This window comes from Silurus meridionalis, chromosome 22 (assembly GCF_014805685.1).
Source record: "Silurus meridionalis isolate SWU-2019-XX chromosome 22, ASM1480568v1, whole genome shotgun sequence".
NCBI lineage: Eukaryota > Metazoa > Chordata > Actinopteri > Siluriformes > Siluridae > Silurus > Silurus meridionalis.
Window position 1 is genome coordinate 2,884,108 of NC_060905.1, and position 22,232 is coordinate 2,906,339.

At 38.9% G+C, this 22,232-nt stretch overlaps 1 protein-coding gene across 1 annotated transcript in view; it reads right to left on the reverse strand.

Annotated features, from left to right (window-relative positions):
* Positions 1 to 740: 740 nt before the first annotated feature.
* Positions 741 to 22,232, reverse strand: part of ppap2d (phosphatidic acid phosphatase type 2D) — a 43,727-nt gene continuing 22,235 nt past the window's right edge. The window contains exons 2-6 of the mRNA XM_046834963.1: positions 10,535 to 10,692; positions 8,097 to 8,380; positions 7,155 to 7,212; positions 1,894 to 2,070; positions 741 to 1,762 (exon numbers count right to left, since the gene is read on the reverse strand). Of these exons, the coding sequence (XP_046690919.1) occupies positions 1,655 to 1,762; positions 1,894 to 2,070; positions 7,155 to 7,212; positions 8,097 to 8,380; positions 10,535 to 10,692 (785 nt within the window). The 3' untranslated portion in view covers positions 741 to 1,654. The remainder of the gene's footprint in view (positions 1,763 to 1,893; positions 2,071 to 7,154; positions 7,213 to 8,096; positions 8,381 to 10,534; positions 10,693 to 22,232) is intronic.

Sequence of the window (22,232 nt, forward strand, 5' to 3'; positions counted from 1 at the left end):
AAAGAAATAAAGAAAAAATATTAAAGGAAAAAACGAGTCTGTAACGGTTTATTGGCAGCTTTTACAAAACATTGGGCCTCATTTATCAATCTTGCCTCAAACACGTTTTCGTGACGTCTTCAGGCTCGTGTGTGTACACGAATAAACTGGATGTAAGCTGAAAAATCCCTAAGTGTGTTCACAGAACATTTAGTCATGCCCACAAAACTCCTAAATGCATTCTTGTAAAAAAGAAGAAAATGTGGTGATAGATCAGCTCCTATAATGGAGCTCAGTTGCCGCGGCGGCTCGGCTAAAACAAGTACAGCGAAACCCTCGTTCCTTTCGTTTGGGGCGCCATTTTATTTGTCTTTTATTTATAGATTAGCGCTTTATGTTCGAAGGTGAGAACGCTGAGAAATCGGGTGTAACTGGAATAAATAAGCAACAAAATCCGTTAGTTCAAGTCACAGCGACTCAGCGGTTTTCTTGAAGTGAAATTTTTTCCAGAACATTTCTATTGGACACTGCAATCAATAAACAACTAATCAAAATGCGTATCTGGATTGATAAATGAAGCCCAATGTGTAACCACAGAACATCTGTCCGTCAAAGTGGCATCACTCCGATAAGCTGCAGGCAAATTGACCTGTGAATCCTCATGTATAAGTGTCACTACGGAATAATACAATTATTAGCAGCTTTGTCTACATACATATATATATATATATATATATATATATATATATATATATATATATATATATATATATATATATTAGGGCTGTCAATCGACTAAAAAATGATTGCCACGAGTTCACCCTCAATGTACATTAAATTAATACTTTACACGTTTTTAATACTCCAATCAACAAGCGCATGGACGAATATTGATGCTTTATGCAATTGTATGTTTATTATGTATATGTATAAAGACAAAATATTCTGTAAAAGTTTAAAAGTATTTACGGTGTTTTAAATGACATAAATCATCAGAACACCAAACGGAACTTTCGCTATGTTTCCACACGGACGGTTTTAAGCGCCGGATGTGCGCACAATGGCGGATTTTGGTCGATTTGAGACTCAGCGCGTCAGTAAAACAAATTTTTTAGTGTTAATAAATGATTTTACGGAGAAGTAGTTTTTTTTTTTATATATTTGAGTAAAGAAAGGACATCGTGAATAAACGTGTGTTGCGTCGAAGGTTATCATTTTGCCTCATTTATATACATTTATTTATATTTGTAATAAATCGGTCAAACAGAAATGCGTGCTGCGTTAATCGCACGTTAACAAAATTAGTGTCCTTGAAATTAATTTGTGTTAATGCGTTAATAATGCGTTAGTATTGACAGCCCTAATACACACACGCACACACGCACACACACACACACACACACACACACACACACACACACACACATATATATATATATATATATATATATATATACCAGATTTAAAGTAAAATATACACAATGTTTCACATAAAAAATAAAAGACGAGAAAATAATATCTGTATCATATGCAGGACTCGTAGGCAGTGGGTCGGCTTGTGTAGGCATGTATGTGTGTATGGACGTGAACGCATCTCTCGATTCTTCATCGGGACGTCGTCGGGTTCGGTCCACGCAAAGGCAGCGCTGCGTGTCTGCGCGTCCCAGGACGGACGCTAGCACTCTGTCTGACGGCTAGCCAGAGACATAGGGCTGTCCAGGGAGAGACTGTTGGAAGAGCGTTCTGCAGGACATGTTTTAAACATGGAAGAGATGTAGAATGCCTGCAAGCACACACACACACACACACACACACACACACACACACACACACACACACACACAAAATGAGACACGACAACTAAGACATTCATTCACGTGGATGAAAACTTGAACGACGGTGAAGGTCTCGTACCACCCAGTAGGCAGTTATTCCTCCCTGCAGGAAGCCTGTGAGGACGTCGGAGGGATGGTGGCGGTAGTCTGAGATCCGGGTGAGCCCGGTGTACACGGCTAACATCACCAGCAGGAACTGGAGCAGCGGCCGCAGCAGTCGTGCCCCGCGCCATGAGAACCTCGCCTGCAGATAGAACTGAGACACCAGAACAGCACGTCAACTCATGGCCAAAGTCAAAAAAAAAAAAAAATATATATATATATATATATATATATATATATATATATATATATATATATATATATATATATATATAAATATGCTATATTGGGAAGGGGTGGAAGGGGTGATGATCGTGAAGCTGGAAGTTAAAGGGGTGATGATAAATGTCATCAGTGATTATGCTCCACAAGTGGTTTGTGAGATGGAGGAAAGAGAACAATTCTGGAGTGAGTTAGATGAAGTGGTAGAAGGTGTATCTAAAAATGAACGATTAGGTGATTGGGGCAGACTTAATGGGCATGTAGGTGAAGGGAACAGAGGTGATGAGGAGGTGAAGGTAGGTATGGCTTTAAGGAGATGAATGTGGAAGGGCAGATGGTGGTAGATTTTGCTAAAAGGATGGAAATGGCAGTGGTGAATTCTAAGAAGTAGGAGGATCATAGGGTGACGTAAAAGAGTGGAGGAAGGTGCTATGGTAGACTATGTTCTTTGTAGGAGATGCAACCTGAAGGAGATCGGAGACTGTAAGGTATTGGCAGGGGACGAGTAGCTAGACAACATCAGATGGTGGTCTGTGGGATGGTTTTGGAGGTGAAGAAGAAGAGGAAGAGAGTGAGGACTGAAAGAAGAATATGATGGTGGAAACTGTACCTATTTGTACAGGCCAGGCAGAGGGACCGAGCTGGGAAGGATGTGCTGCAAGTTAGAGCAATAAAGGATGGAGATGGAAATGTGTTGACTAGTGAGGAGAGTGTGTTGAGAAGATGGAGGGAGTATTTGAACAGCTGATGAATGAGGAGAATTAAAGAGAGAGAGGAGGTTGGATGGTGTGGAGATGGTGAAGCAGGAAGTGGATAGGAACATACCGGTAAAAGCATGGAGATGTTTAGGAGAGACAGAATTAGAAATTAGTTTATTAGAGGAACAGCGCATGTAGGACGTTTTGGAGACAAGGTGAGGGAGGTGAGATTGAGATGGTTTTTACATGTGCAGAGGAGGGACATGGGGTATATCAGTAGGAGACTGCTGAGGATGGAGCCACCAGGAAGGAGGAAAAGAGGAAGACCAACGAGGAGGTTTATGGATGTGGTGAAGGAAGACATGCAGGTAGTTGGTGTAAAAGAGGCAGATGTAGAGGACAGGGGTTATGGAGACAGATGAGCTGCTGTGTTGCGACCCCTAATGGGAAAAGCTGAACGAAGAAGAAGATTGGGAAGGGGTGGACCTCTGATAAGAAGGTCATGAGTTCAAATTCCAACACCGCTAAGCCACCACTGCTGGGCCCTTGACCAAGGCCCTTAACCCTTAACTACTCAGTTGTATGAATTACATAAGTTTGAGCATTAGAGTTTTTGGAGATTTGTCTGAGAATCGTTCACCTACATGGGCATTAATACGGTCAGGTTCTAATGTAGGTGAGGTAATGAGGCCTGGGGTGCAGTCAGCATGACAAAATCATCCAAAATGAAGGGGCAAAGCTCTATAGCAGGTCACACCAGCCCATGGAAAGCATATCTTCATGGAGCTGGCTTTGTGTACAGGGGCATTTTGATGCTGGAACCGGTTTGAGTCTCCAATATGACTATTAATATTATACTGAATTGTGTAGCTTAGTGATTAAGGTGTTGGACTTTGCGCCCCAGTACCAACTGGGCCCTTGGGCAAGGCAAGGGCAAGATGTGCTTTGTAATGTCATGTAAAAAGTGGTAGCTCATTGGGACGTTGTAGCTCGGGATTACAACACTAGGAAGGTTGAGAATTCAAATCTGCGCCACCAGACTGCCCCGTTTGGGCCCTTGATCAAGACCCTTGACTCTCAATTGCTCAGTTGTATAAATACTCATAGTTTAAAAGTTTAGACTTCTGGCCAGACTGGTCATGAGTTCATGTTCATGTGTTGGGCCCCTGTCAAGGCCCTTGACCCTCAATTGCTCAGTGGTATATTGTAAAAGGTCGGGATACGGGCATCTGCCAAATGACAGAAATGTAAATGTAAATCTGGGGATAACTCAATATTTAAGGCGTTGGACTTCTGATCGGCAATGCCATAAGTTTAATTCGGGCCCCACCAAGATGCCCTGTTGGGCCCTCGATCAAGGCCCTTAACCTCTCAACTGCTCACTAGTATAATTAAACAATTGTATAATTAAAAGCAGCTCTGTTGAAGGGCCATTCGCAAAAATAACATCAAAGTCAATATGAATCTATAATGATATTCATGTCATGGTTATAAAGTGTAGAAGCGACTCTGATGTTTGTAAGGAAGTACGATTTCTGGTTTCACATCTTCCAAAGAGAAACAGCAAAAATGACCTAAAGGATGCCACCAAAACCAGGTGCAGTTGCACATCCTAACATTTTCTAACGTCTATAAGTTTCGCTGAGGTGCGACAGTAATGTTTTAGGGAAGTTAATGTCTAATGTGACATCATTGATTTTAAATGTTTCTGGAGAGGAAGGACCATATTTTCAAAATCGAATCAAATCAAACTGAATTTGTCACATGCAATTTCATGCAAAGTATGAGGTAGTGAAATCTTTTTTTATGACTGTAATACAAATAGAATATAAAGGAACCTATATATATATATATATATATATATATATATATATATATATATATATATATATATATATATATAAAAATAAAGAATAAGACATATGGGTATAGATATTTATTTACACGTAAGGCAGCTTCATCGTGGTGTACACATGGCAGCCAGTTGATGCCTCTTTGGAACATCGTATATGACAAAGCCTGCAATTCCCGACAGCCAAAAGAAAACCACAGCCTGCCACCTGACACTCGAGTTCCGTTTTCTCACAACCCTCACGAGGGTTTGGTTTGGTTGCACATTACCTCAGATGATAAAATTTCTATTTATCATGGACCTTTTTACAAATGTACTGTATAGAAATGTGGACGTGTAGCATGACATTTGAACTACGAGACCCAAATCTGTTCCAGACACAAATAGCATGAAGCTAGTTCCATTAAGATTGTGTTGAATGCACCCCAGACCTCCTCACCTCTGCTGGGACTTGAACCCATGACCTTCCGATCAGAAGTACATCATCATCTTCATCGTGCTACCCCTTCCCCGGTGTATAAAGCTGCTTTAAGATAATGTCTATTGTTAAATGTGCTCTACAAATCAAAACGTATTGAATCGAATGGAATGATTAGGATTGGGTGCCTATTTTATTTTATTTTATTTAAAAAAATGATCCGAATCCTCTGTAACAATGACCAAACAATAATAATAACCTCATCTCGGTCGTAGTTTTATGCCTTTTTGCTTATTTTCTCGTAGTTCGTATAGTCAGGTATCAAAGGTGGTAATAAAACGTGTCGAGACTAGATTTGTAACACGCCAACAGATGGCAGCACCAGGCTGCACGCACAGTCACAAGGGGCACCGACCTTCATAAGTCAGCGTGCCAAAAGACATCATCTTGTGTACAATAACTGGTGCTATTCTGACCACGTGTGCTCTCCTCACACGCGGAAAACAGCATGATCTCACTCCTGCACCCATCCTACTCGCCAGATTCGGCTCCTGCGGCCTTCGCCGACGTCCCTGAAGACGAAGATGCAGCTTAAAACACGCGGCTTTGAGATCCAGTGGAAATCGCAAACAACCTCGTACAGCCGGGGTTCGAATTTATAGAGTCTTTTAATGCTGTTTTACAGAAGGCGTGTGTGTGTGTGTGTGTGTGTGTGTGTGTGTGTGTGTGTGTAACCGATATTTCCTGCACAAAGACATTTCCTGATCTACTTCATTGTTCGTCTGTGGAAAACTCAGCCATTAGATGAAACGAAATCCAAGTGAGCACTTTAAACGCTGTGCACTTCAGATTATCAGCTCCACCTGCTATTCAGGTCCCTCGGTAAATACTCAGTGTAGTCCCTACATAACTGCGGGAAAAAGTTTTGGCACCCCCAATTCCCCAACACCGTAGGTCCCGGGTGGGTTGACAGATAGGCTGCAGGGGTGCCAATACTTTTCTGCTTAGCAACAAAAAGGCAGAAAAATCACAGTCAACTGTGGGAGGGAGAAGAAAAAGAACAAGAAGGATTGAGAGAGTGGATCGGATGTATGTTGGCGTGGGTGAGCGTCACGTCATTTTTCCCTTTTTTCTCTCTCTTTCTCTCTTTCTCTCTCTCCCTCTTGAGAGAGAGAGAGAGAGAGAAAGAGAGAAAGTAAAAAAAGAAATTGAGTGAATTGGACAAAGAGATAAAGAAGCATAAAAGGAAAAGAGAGAGAAAGAGAGAAAAACAGAAAGAGAGAAAGAAAAAAAACGACAGAAAGTAAAAGAAATGCTGCAAAGAGTCAGAAAGAAATATAGCAAGCAAAGAGAGCTAGATAAAGAAGCAAGAAAAGAGAGAGAGAGAGAGAGAGAGAGAGAGAGAGAGAGAGAGAGAGAGAGAGAGAAAAAGATGCAAATAATAAAAAACAAAGAAAAGCAGAAAGAGAGAAAGAGAGGGAGAAAAAGAAGAGGTCAGTAGTGAAAGAAGCTTGTCCATCTCTCAGCAGGCCAAAGCCCTCCTCCCATCTCTTCCCTCTCCAACCCAACCCATAAGTAAACAAGGCTTCCTCTGTCCCCTCACTCTTTCCCTCTTTCTCTCTCTTTCTCTCTCTCTCCATCTATTCATCCAGCATTTGGAGAACTTTCTCTTTTTTCACCATGCCTTTGCCCTTTCTCTTTCGTTTGAAACAAGATGCCTTTGGGGATCTGCGTTCTCAGACCGTTTTTCTTTCACTCTGTGTTTTGTGTGTGTGTGTGTGTGTGTGTGTGTGTGTGTGTGTGTGCGTGTGTGCGTGTGTTTGTTTGTAAGCCAGAGTGAAAAACAGACATTTTTTGGCAAGGTTCCATATGGCAGAGCTGCAGTCCTACAGCAGTAAATCTCATCAGCGCAGCGGAGCCAGGACGCTCTGCTACAGATGTTGGCAAAACATCTGTACACGGATGTCCCTGTGTGTTAGTGTGTGTGTGTGTGTGTGTGTGTGTGTGTGTGTGTGTTAGTGTGTGTATACGTGTGCGTGACTACTCACGGCAAGGTAAAGCATTGTGTACATGGCGAAAGAGGCGTGTCCTGAGAAGAAGGACTTCCTGTAAAAAAGGAAAAAGCAGGACAACAATGAATCCAGAGAAGGTCTCTGTGCCAGCGGTGCACACCCAAACATCTGCACATCATCACGTCCACATCATGCACATCTGTTCCACATCAGCCATTCATATTTCACAATTTAAAAATTCCTCATAAAAAAGGCTTGACACCATTATACTGCTCTTCTTCATATTTTACACCTTATACCCCCTTATACTGCTCTTCTTCATGATATTTTACACCTTATACCCCCTTATACTGCTCTTCATGATATTTTACCCCTTATACCCCCTTATACTGCTCTTCTTCATGATATTTTACCCTTATACCCCTTATACTGCTCTTCATTATATTTTACCCTTATACCCCTTATACTGCTCTTCATGATATTTTACCCTTATACCCCTTATACTGCTCTTCATTATATTTTACCCTTATACCCCTTATACTGCTCTTCTTCATTATATTTTACCCTTATACCCCTTATACTGCTCTTCATGATATTTTACCCTTATACCCCCTTATACTGCTCTTCTTCATGATATTTTACACCTTATACCCCCTTATACTGCTCTTCTTCATGATATTTTACCTTATACCCCTTATACTGTTCTTTATTATATTTTACCCTTTATACCCCCTTATACTGCTCTTCTTCATATTTTACCCCTTATACCCCCTTATACTGCTTTTCTTTATCATTTTTTACCCCTTATACCCCCTTATACTGCTCTTCTTCATATTTTACATGATGTACGTTTTATCCACTTATAGTTGCTTTGATCATAGTCATGTCTATCTATCTATCTATTTATCTATCTGTCTGTCTGTCTGTCTGTCTGTCTGTCTGTCTCTCTCTCTCTGTCTCTTTCTCTCTCTCTCTCACCTGGCCTCCTCCTCTTCTTTCCGGGTGCAGTTGCACATCACGTTGTCCATGTAATCTCCCTGTGAGCAGTTGAGTGACGCGTAGGTCACCTTGCACACGGCTAAGAAGTTGGGGCGGAGTCGGCCTACGCTCAGCTTGGCCATGTTGGTCAGCGATTGGCCGATGCAGCAGCCGAACAGGAAGCTGCCCAGCTCTTTGTAGAGGGAGGAGATGTAGGGGTTTCTTATGAAGGCTCGGGAGCTGACACGGCGGGAACGCACGCAGTAACACTCGGCCAAAGCGATCTTAAACACACCAAACACACACACACACACACACACACACACACACACACACAAAACACTTTAAAAAAGCAAGTGGCAAAGACTTAAAATCCCTGTGAAGGCCACGCCCACAACTGACATTGCTTTACATTAAGAAACGCAATCATCCGTTTCTACAAATGAGCAGTTTAGTTAACGCCTTGTTTGAGTGCCCAGAATCTGAGATTTAGTTATTCTGGGATTCGAACTCACAACCTGCCGATCTGCACATATCCCCAGGTTGCTGGATTGACCCTGATTCCTCAACCCTCTTTAATGAGATCTGTCTAAAAGCATCTGCCAAATGAGAAACTGTACCTACATAAACGTTAATGATTGCTAGTGTAAGAGGCGTGGCTTAATGATTTACAGGAAGTGAAACAGAAAAAAAATGACATTTAATCACGTTACTGTAATTGTAGTTTTCAAACATACTTAAGTGTGTTTTGTTTAAAATATTGTACTTAACTATTGTGTAAAAATAAAATATAAATAAGAAAACTATTTCTTTCATTATCATAAATATTAATTAAATATTAATACCAGATCATTAATTTAATATATTTAATATATAGTTTTTTTTACTTATGAATTGTCTTTTTATTATTATTTTTGTTGCACTTTAATTGTGCATGTGTTCCTTCAGTTAAAAACAACTAGTTTGAGATTTATATCTCAATTTTTTTTAAACGACACTAGAATCCCACTAGAATGTTAAATTTTACTGTAAATACATTTTTTTGTTACTTTTTTACTGAAATTTTTGTTTTTTACTTTTGTTCTTGAGCGATTTTTTGTACTTATGTAAAATTAATTTGAAGTAAAAATACTTCACGACACGCCTTTTTTAATGAAACCAGTGTTTACCAGTGCTACTGAAACGTGAGCAGAAACATCGCACGTGAGTTTTTTATAGGAAATTTAATATGGTGTTTAATAGAAAAAACCGTAATGAAGAAAAAGTGAGGACTTCGCTCGAGTTCGCTAAAATAATAACAACATCAGGGTTCCCACAAACAACACACACACACACACACACACACACACACACCATTTATTACAAATCATAAATTCGCATCAACTTTACAATGAAGTCACACGCCACTGTGGGCTCGAAAGTGTTGGTGCCCCTGGTGTCATTTTTAAAGAAACTAGCTGGAGCTCAAACAACTGATCGATTGTCTGAATTTTACTCAATACTTTTGTTCTCCTTAAAACAGGGATCAGAGCAGGAAGAGGCGTTTTTAAAGCTATAAATCAGCATTTTGAGTCCAAATGTGAGATTTTTGTCTCTAACAGAAGAACCTGTGTAAGATGGAGAACAGGGGAGAAGATGTGATCAGACTCCCTCACCCCCACACTCACACATGGAGGTGGAAGCTTAGTGGTTTCGGAGAAGGGAAGGTTGGAGAACTTATTCCAGGTACAAGGAACCAACATGGCAACCTTTCCGTACTTCAACACAATGCAATTCCTGATTGGAAGCGACTTCACCGTACAACAAGACGATGAACTGGCAAACTGTTCTGACAGAAAGTGCACAAAAAAAAAAAAAAAACATCTGCATAAACATCTGCTTTCCATGGGTCGGAAAATGTGGAAGATCTCCTGCTATAGACTCTATTGAATGTGAAACTCTATTTGGTGTAAATTGCACCCCAGAAGCCTCCTCACCTCACCTACGTCCTGAAGTACCTGACTTTACTAGCGTCCTTGTAGCTCATAGAAATCTCACATAAAATCTAGTGGAACATCTTCCCAGAAGAGTGGAGGTTATTAAAACAGGTCATATGGACTACATGTGGAATGGGACGCTCGAATCCGTGATCTTTAATATAGCGGCTATGGATAATTCACGATATTTCGATCTCATACAGCGATGAATCGTCCCTTTCCGATAAATAATGATACAGATGTGAACTTTGTGACTGCTTTGAAATCTCAACATTATAAATAGAGAAGTGGATTTTTTTTTAAACAAACAGAACAACAGGACACAGCAGGTAAAGACATTAAGCTGTTGTTGTTCTGGGTGTTCCTTGAAAAGATATGATCTCTGGCAGCACTTGATATGTGTGTGTGTGTGTGTGTGTGTGTGTGTGTGTGTGTGTGTGTGTGTGTGTGTGTGTGTCTTACTGTTAGGCCTGTAATGATAATTCCTCCGGTAATGAGGACACTGTCTGGGATGGCCTCCTTCTCCAGATGAGGGTAAGTGATGCTCGAGTCTCCGCAGAAGAAGCCCCGCTTGTACGGCTTTACGGTCTTCAGCTCACACGCAAAGAAAGGGATAGACGCTAGAGAGAGAGAGAGAGAGAGAGAGAGAGAGAGAGAGAGAGAGCAGGAAAAAGTACAGTTAAATGCATAATCCAATATTCATTTGACCACATTTTTCCAATTTATGCTATGGATGTTATGGAGAAAGTCACGTTTAGTAGGTGAGATTTGTGTAAGTCAGTGCCACTGGAGGGCAGGTTTTACAGTCGCACGAGGCGTTTTATTATTATTTTTTTTTTTACATCAATTGTATACGGAAGTGAAACGTTTCACTAGCTTAGAATTTTGACGAGCTTCGTTAAAACGATGCTTAAGGCCGTGTCCACGCAACCCGAGACCCTGTTTTCTGCATTTTCTGCATTTAGCCACAAGACTAGTAAAGTCAGGCACTGATATGGGTGAGGTGAGGAGGCCTGATCTTCATGGAGCTGGAGCTTTGTGGCCTTTGTGTCATGCTGGAACAGGTTTGGATCTTCTAGTTCAAGTGAAGTGAAAATTTCATGCCATCTAAAGAAGAAGGAAGAACCACATGTTGATGGACGAAAACATTTCAGGAAGTTCTTCTTTGCACAGAGACTCGACACAGAGTCGTCATACAGGGACGCAAATTAGTGTTGGAAGCATATGAGATTATTATTATTTACTTCTATTATATGTCTTATGAAACACTCCATCAACCCGCTGCGATTTACTCGTTTCCATCATCCTCATTATGTGCAATTAAACTGTAGTTAGAACCTCTTCGCCCTGTAATGCCTGCCTTGACGCTGAAATGAAGACTTCACATTCTTCACATAACTCCCTCAGAGAGAGAGAGAGAGAGAGAGAGAGAGAGAGACGACAGAACAGAAAGATTAAAGATTACAAGACGGATTTAAAGAAAAGAGCGATTGTAAGCGTTCGAGGAAAGTTGGAAAAGAGCCCAATCTGTGATGAGAGGATTCATGGAGCAGAAAAGAAAAGGAGAAAAAAGAACAGCAGAGGAAAGTTTACTGAACATTCACTGTATAATGACAGTACGCTTAAAACTGATTTCACATTTAATGCAACAGAAATAATAATAATAAATAAAAAATAATTAATAATAATAATAATAATAATAATAATATTAATAATAATAATAATAATAATAATATTAATGATAATAATAATAATATTTATAATATAATACAGTGGAACCCGGTTATGTCGATGTCCTAGGGGTCGCCAAAAAGCATCGAGGTAACCGATGATCGAGATAAACGAAAATCAAAATGGCGGCAATATATTAACGTGCTTGAAATTTCTTTATGTACATGATGTGCGTTAATAAATGAGAATGTGCATGCACGTGTTTTTGGAGGGTTTTTTACACAACAGCGTTGCCGCGATTTGTTTGATGAAGGCATGCTATAAAAATACATACAGTACATGTTTATCTGTCAGGAATCCACCTGCCACGCCCCCTTCGCCCCTTCAGCGTGTCAGGTGTTTTCGCCGCTTTCTGAAGCTCTCGGCTTCAATCGCGCACATATGGTGCTCGTTTATCCTCATCACCAGCTCCTATTTAAACTTCCACACTCTCACTGTCCGTTATTGTTGGTATATGTTGGTTCACGGCGGTCGTTGTTATCGCGCATGCGTATCCCGGTACGTGTCTTCCCACCGGCACTCTCTCAGCGGCTGCTCTTTTCTTTCCAAAGCCGCGCCACACCCCTACGAACACTACGAACACTAGCACTAACTAACAGCAGAGATTCACCAGTATACAATACAACACCTGTAGCAGCTGTAAGGTTTGATTTTTCCGCCACTTCCACGAGTTCTTCTGCGGCTGCACCGAGATAACCGACGTTAAATGGCAAATTTTTCCCCCCTTGTGCTCGAGATATCAGGGTTCGGCGACATAAAAGATATCGACATAACCGATAAAAATGCGAGAAAAGCGAGAATTTGGCGGTTCCACTTCAAAAACGTCGACTTAATAGGGTTGTCGAGGTAACCGAGGGCGAGATAACCGGGTTCCACTGTATTAAAATTGATTTCACATTTAATGCCACAGAAATAATAATATTTAATAAAAATAAAAATAATTATTAATAATAATAATAATAATAATAATAATAATAATAATAATAATATTAATAATAATAGTCCTTTCGTTTGATAGAAATCCAGACTTCCAACATGCTAAAAAAAAAGTTGTGGACACCAGACGATAAGATCGGATTCTACACAGAATCTTATAATAAGCTCCACTCTTCTGGAAAGATGTTCCACAAGATTTTTTTGTATATTTGTCTGAGATTCTATCAGCCACATAAGTGCACTTCAGGTACTTCAGGATGTAGGTGAGTTGAGGTGAAGTGAGATTCATCTCAAAGGTTCGACAGGGTTTATAGCAGGAGATCTTCCACTCCAACAAATTGAAAGCAGATTTCGGGTCTCCTAGTTCACGATACAGCATCTAAAGACGTCCTGTACAATTGTGTGATTTGAAGTTTGGGGTAAGATTTTGAAGAAGAACCAAATATATCTGAAAGTCATGTGTCCCAATACTTTTGTGTAAATAGCATACGTTTATAACAACGTCCGGCGTATAAAGTGTTATACAAAGAAAAACTTTCACAAGTGAGCATAAAAACACTTTTAGTTCCGTTTGTAAAACTCCATCATTCACGCATGAATCATGCGTGTTTTTTTTTACCAGGAGGGGATTTTCTGAATTCTGGTAACAGTTTGCAGCAGGAAGGGAAAAATAAATTCCTGCAACATTAATGATTAAACTGAACTTAAACCAAAGCGGCTTTTTCTTTTCTTTTTTTTTTTTACCATCACCTTTTACCTGAGCCGCTTCCTGTCTGACACTGATAAGCAGACCGCAGGGAATTGTGGGAAGCCCAGGCCGTGCTCAAAGTCTAAACCAAACTGAGCGCAAACATGCCAAGAGCTCAGACGTCGTGAATATGTACGTGCACACGTTTTTACAGGGTGTATAGCGAAAAGATTTCCGGAATGAGAGAGAAAAAAGATGTCAAATTCCAACTCTGTTTCTCCAAAAACTCTTCCTCTTTTTCTCTCCTGACCTTGTTCGGTCCCATGCCCTCGCTCCTCGGAGCTCGACCCGCAGAGAGCATGGGATTGATCATTAACCCTCCCCTCATTCCCTCACCGCACCCTTTGGAACTGAGCCACACACACACACACACACACACACACACACACACACACACACACACACACACACACACACACACACTGGTAAGGAAGCTTAAGGAGTACGTGACCATGAAGCATACAGAACGTAACAAAATGCAAACTTGTACTTAAATAAACACACACACACACACACACACACACACACACACACACAAATTCTGGATCAATACAGTATAAAGTACAACATTGCACATGGGTTTTGGACAAAAATCATCATGCAAATTACTTTTAATCTATTTATCGACTCCGGGTCATGAACCCACCGAGTTCCTGCTGTCACGATCAGACTCCGATCTCTCGCCAGCTTCTCGTTTTTCTCTCTCAAGTAAAAAAAAAATGTAGTCAAACCATAAACTCTCCTGAAGAGTTTCCGGTGTCGAGGAAAAAAAAAACCCGTCTCTATTATTGTTGCTTATTTTTAGCTCTAATACCTGCTTCCTGTCCTGTTTTTTCCCACACTAAATCCAGCGCCGCATTTTTACATCCGTTTTGTCAGAAATGTCGGAAATGTCGTTCTACAGCTTTACTGTGACGATGGGATCAATGTCACGTCATGCGATTCCTAAAAAACATACATGACTGAGAAATTCATGATATATTTGTGTAAATTGGGAGACTTGGCAGCTTAGAGGTTAAGGCATTGGACTTAAAGGTTATGAGTTCAAATCACAGCCACACCAAGCAGCCACCCCTGGGCCCTTGAGTAAGGCCCTTAACCATATGGCTGCTCAGGTGTATAAATGAGATCAATGTAATTCGCTCTGGATAAAAACATCTGCCGAATGCGGATAAATATGAACCAGTTTTTCACCTTGAATAGATTTAATAGATTTGAATTCTGAGAAGGTTCATCAGAATAACGCATTAGTAATATCATTTACGGATTATTTCTATTATAATTGAGCATAATAGAGTTTGGAGTTTATTCTTAAGCTCCATTTAGATAACACATTGCTCAGATCTCGAGATGAATCTTGATGTTCATTTTGTCTAAAATGTCTTTCTAGCTTTAGCTTTAGCTTTAATTCAGCGATCATTTCTGATTAACAAAACTTTGTGGACACCTGACCATAAGATTTTAATGTGCTTTTTAAAAAAAATCCAGTCTCCATTCACTGTTATATTGCGCTCAGGTCTTCTGGGAAGATGTTCCACTAGAATCGATGAATTTTCAGAGATTTGTTCAGCTACAAGGATGTGTGAGTAAACTGATAAAGGAGAGAAGGTGAGGAGGCCTGGGGGTGCAGTCAGTGTGAAAAATTCATCCCAAAGGTGTTCAATTGGGTTGAAGCTCCATAGTAGAAGATCTTTCACTTCAAACCCATGGAAAGCAGAAGCTGGGTCTCCTAGTTTTCTAAATGACCGGGTAATGTAGCACATCGAAAGACTTTGTTTCCCCCAAGAATTTTTGGGGGAAACAACCACATATGGCTAGAAAGATCGGGGGTCCCAATATATTTTTGGCCCAATAACATGCAAATTGGATTTCTTTTGTATGTTTTTTTTCCCCCTCAAACCAATAAATCATAAAAGATCCCAGATATTACGTTTGTTTGTTATAAACAGCTCGAGAAGTTAATTGCTACATTTATTTGCCACCTCTATAAAATTTGTCGCAATTTATGACTCACGGTTCCACCCATGGTTTTTTTGGGCGGTTGCCAGTTTTTTAAAAGAATCTCAAAAGAATACACGTGGTTTTCTCAAGTAAACAGAGATCCTTGCTGCCTTGTCTTTCCTCATGCTGTACATTTTATACCACGTGTACCACATGTCCAGAAACTCCAGACTTTATATATACGGAAAGTTTAGTTAAAGCAAATTTAGCTTCAAATCCCTGCCAGATGGTTCTCTTGACAAGACTGGTTCTGTATTGACTGGTTCTGTATTGACTGGTTCTGTATTGATAGATTTTATTGTATCACTGTGTTTTTACCCTGTTCATTTCTTTATTTTCTACCTTGTACCCACAATTTCATAGTGTGAGATTATTTGCTTTAAGCGTGAAGGATCCAGACATCTTTAATTGACCAATGCACTTTTACAATGTGCCTCTTGTTGTGATGCAACATTTTTTGTTAAACTGCTTTATAATATGAGAGAAGATTAGTTACAGGTGTAAAGTTGGACACTGAGTTGTATTAGTAATACTCAGTGATGTTACATTCGGGGAAATACGTCCATTTGTTTTTGCGTGAATTTGCAATCTCATGCTTTCAGCATTATTTTTGCCTGCTGTACATGCTGCATTGTTGTAATAAACTAATTTGCATTAAGCAAACACATTTGTTTACTTCCATGTTAATGAGTATTGAAAACTTGAAAAATATCCCTATGAAGTACATTCAGAACACAAGAAAAGAAAGTGTGATCAATTCGTGAGTTAACTATGGACAATCAGCCCTAATATATATATATATATATATATATATATATATATATATATATATAGTGTTGCTGGACAACGAACTTGTGTTGCGTGGACTGATTATGTAACCAAGAAACTTCATCAGAGAAAGTATTTCTCAAACAAATGACTATGTCTATATTTATTGAAAGCGTTACAGGGTTTCTGCAGGTTTCACAATCAGGCTTTTTAGGACCATTAAGAATGCAATTTATGACCTGTATTGCAACATCAAAAACACACACACGCAAACGCATTGTTAGCGACCGCCATTAACCAAGCCCTAAACTCATTTTTTCATGAGTTACAATGTGGTACAAACCGAGAGTACAAACCGAGAGAGATTCGCTCCAATAACAGAAAGATGACTGGATGTTGCATGTTGGTAACACAGCGAATTATATTTGGACCAGCGAGAAAAAAAACGCAACATGAAGGAAACTAACAAACACATTCTCATTTCTATGAGCATTAGAGGTGGAGTTACATGGATATCAGATAATGAAGACCTGTTTTCAATTATTTAAGACCTAGAACAGTGACGTTTTATGCCTAAAATTTTGACTTTTTACATTTTAGACTTTTCATTTAGACTTTTGAGGACCCTACAGAAACACTGCATTATGACATTTTGTGTTTGCTGGTATGGAAATGATTCCGAGGCTCAGAGGAGGTTGCTGGGGAAAGTGGTAACGATAGCAAGTAAACTGTTAGAGATGAAGTTTCAAAGCACATACATATATCTATATTACATACATATAGTGGGGGAAATAATTATTTGATGCTCTGCTGATTTTGTAAGTAAACAGTCTAAATTTATGGTAGGTTTATTTTAACAGAGAGAGAAAGAATAGAAAAAAAAGAGAACAAAATATTATATATAAATGTATTTGTATTTGTGAGTGAAAAAAATATTTGTTCCCATACCAACCAGCAAGAATTCTGACCACACACCCAAATTAGTCCTGTACATTTAGGAAAGTTCTAATATCAACTCTTCTAAAAATTATTATGTGTATAAACGACACCCATCACACAATCAATCTCTTCCATTCAAACCTCTCCACCACCATGGGCAAGACCAAAGAGCTGCCAAAAGTCATCAGGGACAAGATTGTAGACCTGCACAAGGCTGGAATAAGCTACAAGACCATCATCCACAAGCTTGGTGAGAAAGAGACCACTGTTGATAATTCAAAAATGGAAGAAATAATCGCTTGTATAAGACGGAAGTACTTTCCGATTACGTAGCATCTCTGGATGGTGTTTCTGTCTCATTGTGTACAACAGTCAAAGACCCTGGTGTGATTATTGACCCGAGTGTTTCCTTTGTGGCTCACGTGAATAATATTACCAGGATCGCCTTCTTTCACCTTAGAAATATTGCTAAAATTAGAAATATGATGTCGTTACAGGATGCAGGAGGCCGGAGCGCTCATCAGGGACAAACTTACACTTATAAAGAACATCTTATTCATTTTTATTACCACATTATCCGTGTAAAGCTGCTTCGAGATAATGTTCATTGTTAAAACAAATTTTATTGAAGTAATACAAGATGAAAGACAATCACCCTCATTCTGGAGCTCCATGCAAAATCTCAACAATAACACACCAAGTTTGCCAACGAACACCTGGATGATTCAGAGAAGGCTTGGAGGAATGTGATGTGGTCAAATGCGATCAAAATTAAACTCTTTGACATCGACTCGAAATGCTGAATATGACCCCAACAACACCATCCCCACTGTCAAACATGGAGGAGGAAACATTCTGCTTTGGGGCTGTTTCTCTGCTAAGGGTACAGGAAGACTTCACCACATAAACAGGGCCCTGCACTGTAGAATCTTGGATGAGAACCTCCTGGCCTCCGGCGATTAAAACCGTCCGTGTGGAAACATAGCTAAGGTTTCCTTTGGTGTCCTGATAATTTACCCAATTTAAAACACAATAATTACTTAAAACATTTACAAGAATATTTAGTCTTCATGCTCTATATCGAGTTTAGTTTCACTAATAATAAATATACAACATAAAGCATTCATATTCGTCCATGCGCATGTTGATTAAAGTATTAAAACCCTAAAAAGTATTAATTTGTGCAATTAAATTGTCCTTAATCCTGAGTTAACTCATAGCTCTGATCAGTAGCCCTCCAAGGTGCTTGGTTAATAATCAGAAGGTTGGGGGTTCAAACCCTGGTATTCCCAAGCTGGCACTTCTTGGGCCTTTGAGCAAGGCCCTTTATCCTCATATATATATATATATATATATATATATATATATATATATATATATATATATATATATATATGTGTGTGTGTGTGTGTGTGTGTGTTGAGAAAGGAAATTCCCAATCATTCCTGTGAACCTAAAAAAAAAACCCTGGATCACATCCTTTTCTCAGAATGAGCGTAAAGTGAGCAACCGGAGTTGTTCATGGGGGGACGCGATACCTTACGTAATACATCAGGACCTCAGGGCTGTGAATCACAACGGAATTACTGACTCTCCTATACAATGTGAAGACTCGAGCAGAGTCAAAAAATGTGGTTAAAAATGTATATAATTCTTCTCAGGGTGCTTGTTTGTTATTTAGTCTGTGTGTGTGTGTGTGTGTGTGTGTGTGTGTGTGTGTGTGTGTGTGTGTGTCTGTACATGGAATATACATATAAAATACAGTGAGGTAGTATATCGGTATATCTGATGTTACTATACATGTTAAAACTGATAAACCAGTTAATCGATAGATCAATACTGGTAGAGTTCATGAAATACCAATTCAAACAAATTTACATAACTAACTAAACAACTAAATACACAAACACCACATTACTCAAAAATAAATTCATTACCACACAGTCAAAGACTAGCCCTGACTTATATTCTGTATTATAGGTTTTTTTTAACCACAAAGTCTGATCATTTTCCAAAAAAAGGTGAAGAAATTTTCAATATTCATTCAATAAAAAGCAAATATCAGATTGTAAGGCAGTTAAAACAGCTGCCTGTAAAGACTATGAGCTGTTTGTTTGACTTCACTTCACTTTAGACTCTAAACAAAATAAAACAATCAAAAGTTTTGAACTGTAAAGTGAAATTTACTTTTAACTACAACGTGCACAATGAAGTAAAGTAGAGCAACAACTGAAAATGAGCTGAAACTATAACGAAAATTATGCGAAATAAAAATTCCCTGTAACGTAAAACAGAGCAGTTACTGTTTGTAAAGTAAACTGGACAAATAAGTGTAAAGTTGTAAAGTAAAATAAACAATACATTTTTATGGATCAAAATGATTCCGTAAATATAAAGTAAAGCTTGTGAATTTTTTTTTATTCACTCAGGACAAACATTTTATTGTAAAAATGATTAAAAAAGGTATTTGTAAAATTTTTAAAACTTTACAGCCAAACAACTGTAAAATACGGTTCTATGCTAAAAAACTATTGTGAACCAGTCCAAATCAACCAGTAACTGTAAATAAAATACAGCAGAGCCATTACAGGCTGTAAAGTACAACTAAATATAATGATTGCAAAATAAACACCATGAATATTTACTAGTAACTAATAAAATTGACAACTGTAAAATTTCACTTGTTTTCTAACTTGCACTCATTTTTATCACCTCCTCCATTCATCCATCTTTCCTTTCATCGACCCTTTTTTAGCTCATTGCAAGATCGATATTTCTTTCAGGAAAGTGTTTATCGGATTTATTCATGTGTTCTATGAGCTGTAATCACTGCAAAATGTGAACATTACGTTACACTGGGCAGCTTTCCAGCGCTAAATAGTGACTCGCACATGGTTCTCAGTACAGATTTGATCTGCTGCTGGAAATCAGCGCTCCTGTGGCGTAAACTGGAATGAACATCGATGGCCATTTCACCACTGCAGCTGTTTTAGTGACAGTTTGCAGGTTTTCTCAAGAGATCATTTCATGTTTATGTTTATTTTGTCTAAAATGTCTTTATTTTTTAGCTTGACCATTCCAATGCAATCCTGCCTGATTTCCAAACGTTTGTGGACACCTCAACATAAGATTGATGCTGTGTGCTTTGTGAACATCCCCATTCTATATTCTATAGATCTGTATTTCTTCTGGGAAGAGGTTCTTCTAGATTTTGTGGAGATTTCTGTGAGATTCATTCAGCCACAATTGTTTTAGTAAAGTCGGGTACTGATGTAGTTGAGGTGAGGAGGCCTGGGATGCAGTCACCATGAAAATATCATCCCAAAGGTGTTCAAAAGGGTTGGAGCTCTATAGCAGGAGATCTTCCACCTAATCCAAACAATGAAAGGCAAATCTTTGTGCATTTTGTGTCATGCTAAAACAGGTTTGGGTCTTAGTAAAGGGGAAATTTCATGCTACCACCTCAAATTGTGTGCCTCCAATGTTGTGGTAACAGTTTTGGGAAGAACCACACATGGCTGGAAAAGTCAGGTGTCCCAATACATTTGCTTCATGTCTGAGTGAAAGTAAGAGTAAGTGTGGGCGTGTCAATGGAATGGTATTGCATGACATGGTAGGGCATGTTGACACTCAGGGAACACAAACATCCTGCTGGGAGAGACAAAACAACATCGCCTGCCCTAAAACACACCCCTGAGGTACACAACCTGGCTCAATAATCCTGCACTGCTGAAAAAAAACACCTGTGAGATAATTAATATGATGGTTTATAATAAAAATCTGTCAAGTCTGGTTTTGTAGCTGTTAGAATTCCTGAGCCACTTTTACATTTCTCACGGTATTTAGAGCGACTTCATTTTTATACTTCAGGGCAGCTAAAGGTTTAGGGCCTTGCCCAGGGGCCCGGCAGAAAGTGTGGCGGTGGTGGTACTGGGATTTGAACCCAGAACTTTCCAAAGTAAAGTAAAGCCGAGCAGTTACTTTTTGCAAAGTTAAACGGACGATTGAGTCTAAAGTTGTAAAATCAAATAAATGAATAAATTTGTAGATTAAAAATATTCGGTAAATATTCGGTAAAAGTTACAGAGAAAAATGTGTAAATTAACTCCGACAAATATTCCATTGTAAAGATGGACAGATGTTTGTAATTTGTAGAAATCTTACAGTCAAACATCTGTAAAATAAGATTCTACTTTTAAAAATCCACCCGAAACTATTTAGAAACCAGTCCAAAAATGTACAGCTCAACACCCTACTAGGTTTTGTCTATAAACAAAAGACTCCTGAAACCCATTATTTCAATCCAAATTGACTCCTGCTGTAAAGAACATGGACTCATGTGTAGCCTTACAGATGTTCTCACGTCTTATACCTGTTCCAGGACCTTGATTGCGTCTCTGAAATCTGACCACTCAGGATGTCGTTTTGTTACCGGAGATCCGATTTCAAGCGGAACATGTCACCAAACAAAAGTCATTTTAAGATTACTTATGCGGAAAAAAAAGATATCGACACTCAACGTTAATAAAGAAATGCTTACTTTTGAAACACAAAAGAAACGTGAAGAGTAGTAAAGCTAGTAAAGTTTTTGCAAAGAATAAAAAAGATTGTTAAGTTGTAAAGTAAAATAAACTTATGTTTTTATAGATCAAAATAAACCAGTAAATGTTTATAAATTAAAACTTATAAAGATTATTTGTAAATCAACTCCGACAATTATTCCATTTTACAAATTTTACAAACCTTTACAGAACAGCTGTTTGTAAAATTTGTAAAATTTTACAAACAACGATCAAATGCTTTTAAAAATCGACCACAAATTATTTAAGAACCTGTTGAAAATGTACAGGCCAACACCTTACTAGCTATTCTGTCTATAAACAAAAGAGAAAAAAGATATTGACACTGAACATTAATTACGAAAATCTTTCCTACATACGTTACAAAAGAACTTGAGGGAAAAAAAGGATTACATTTTAAATCAAATGAATTTCCAATAACGGAGTTACACAAAGCCCTGACCTCCTCAACGCCTCT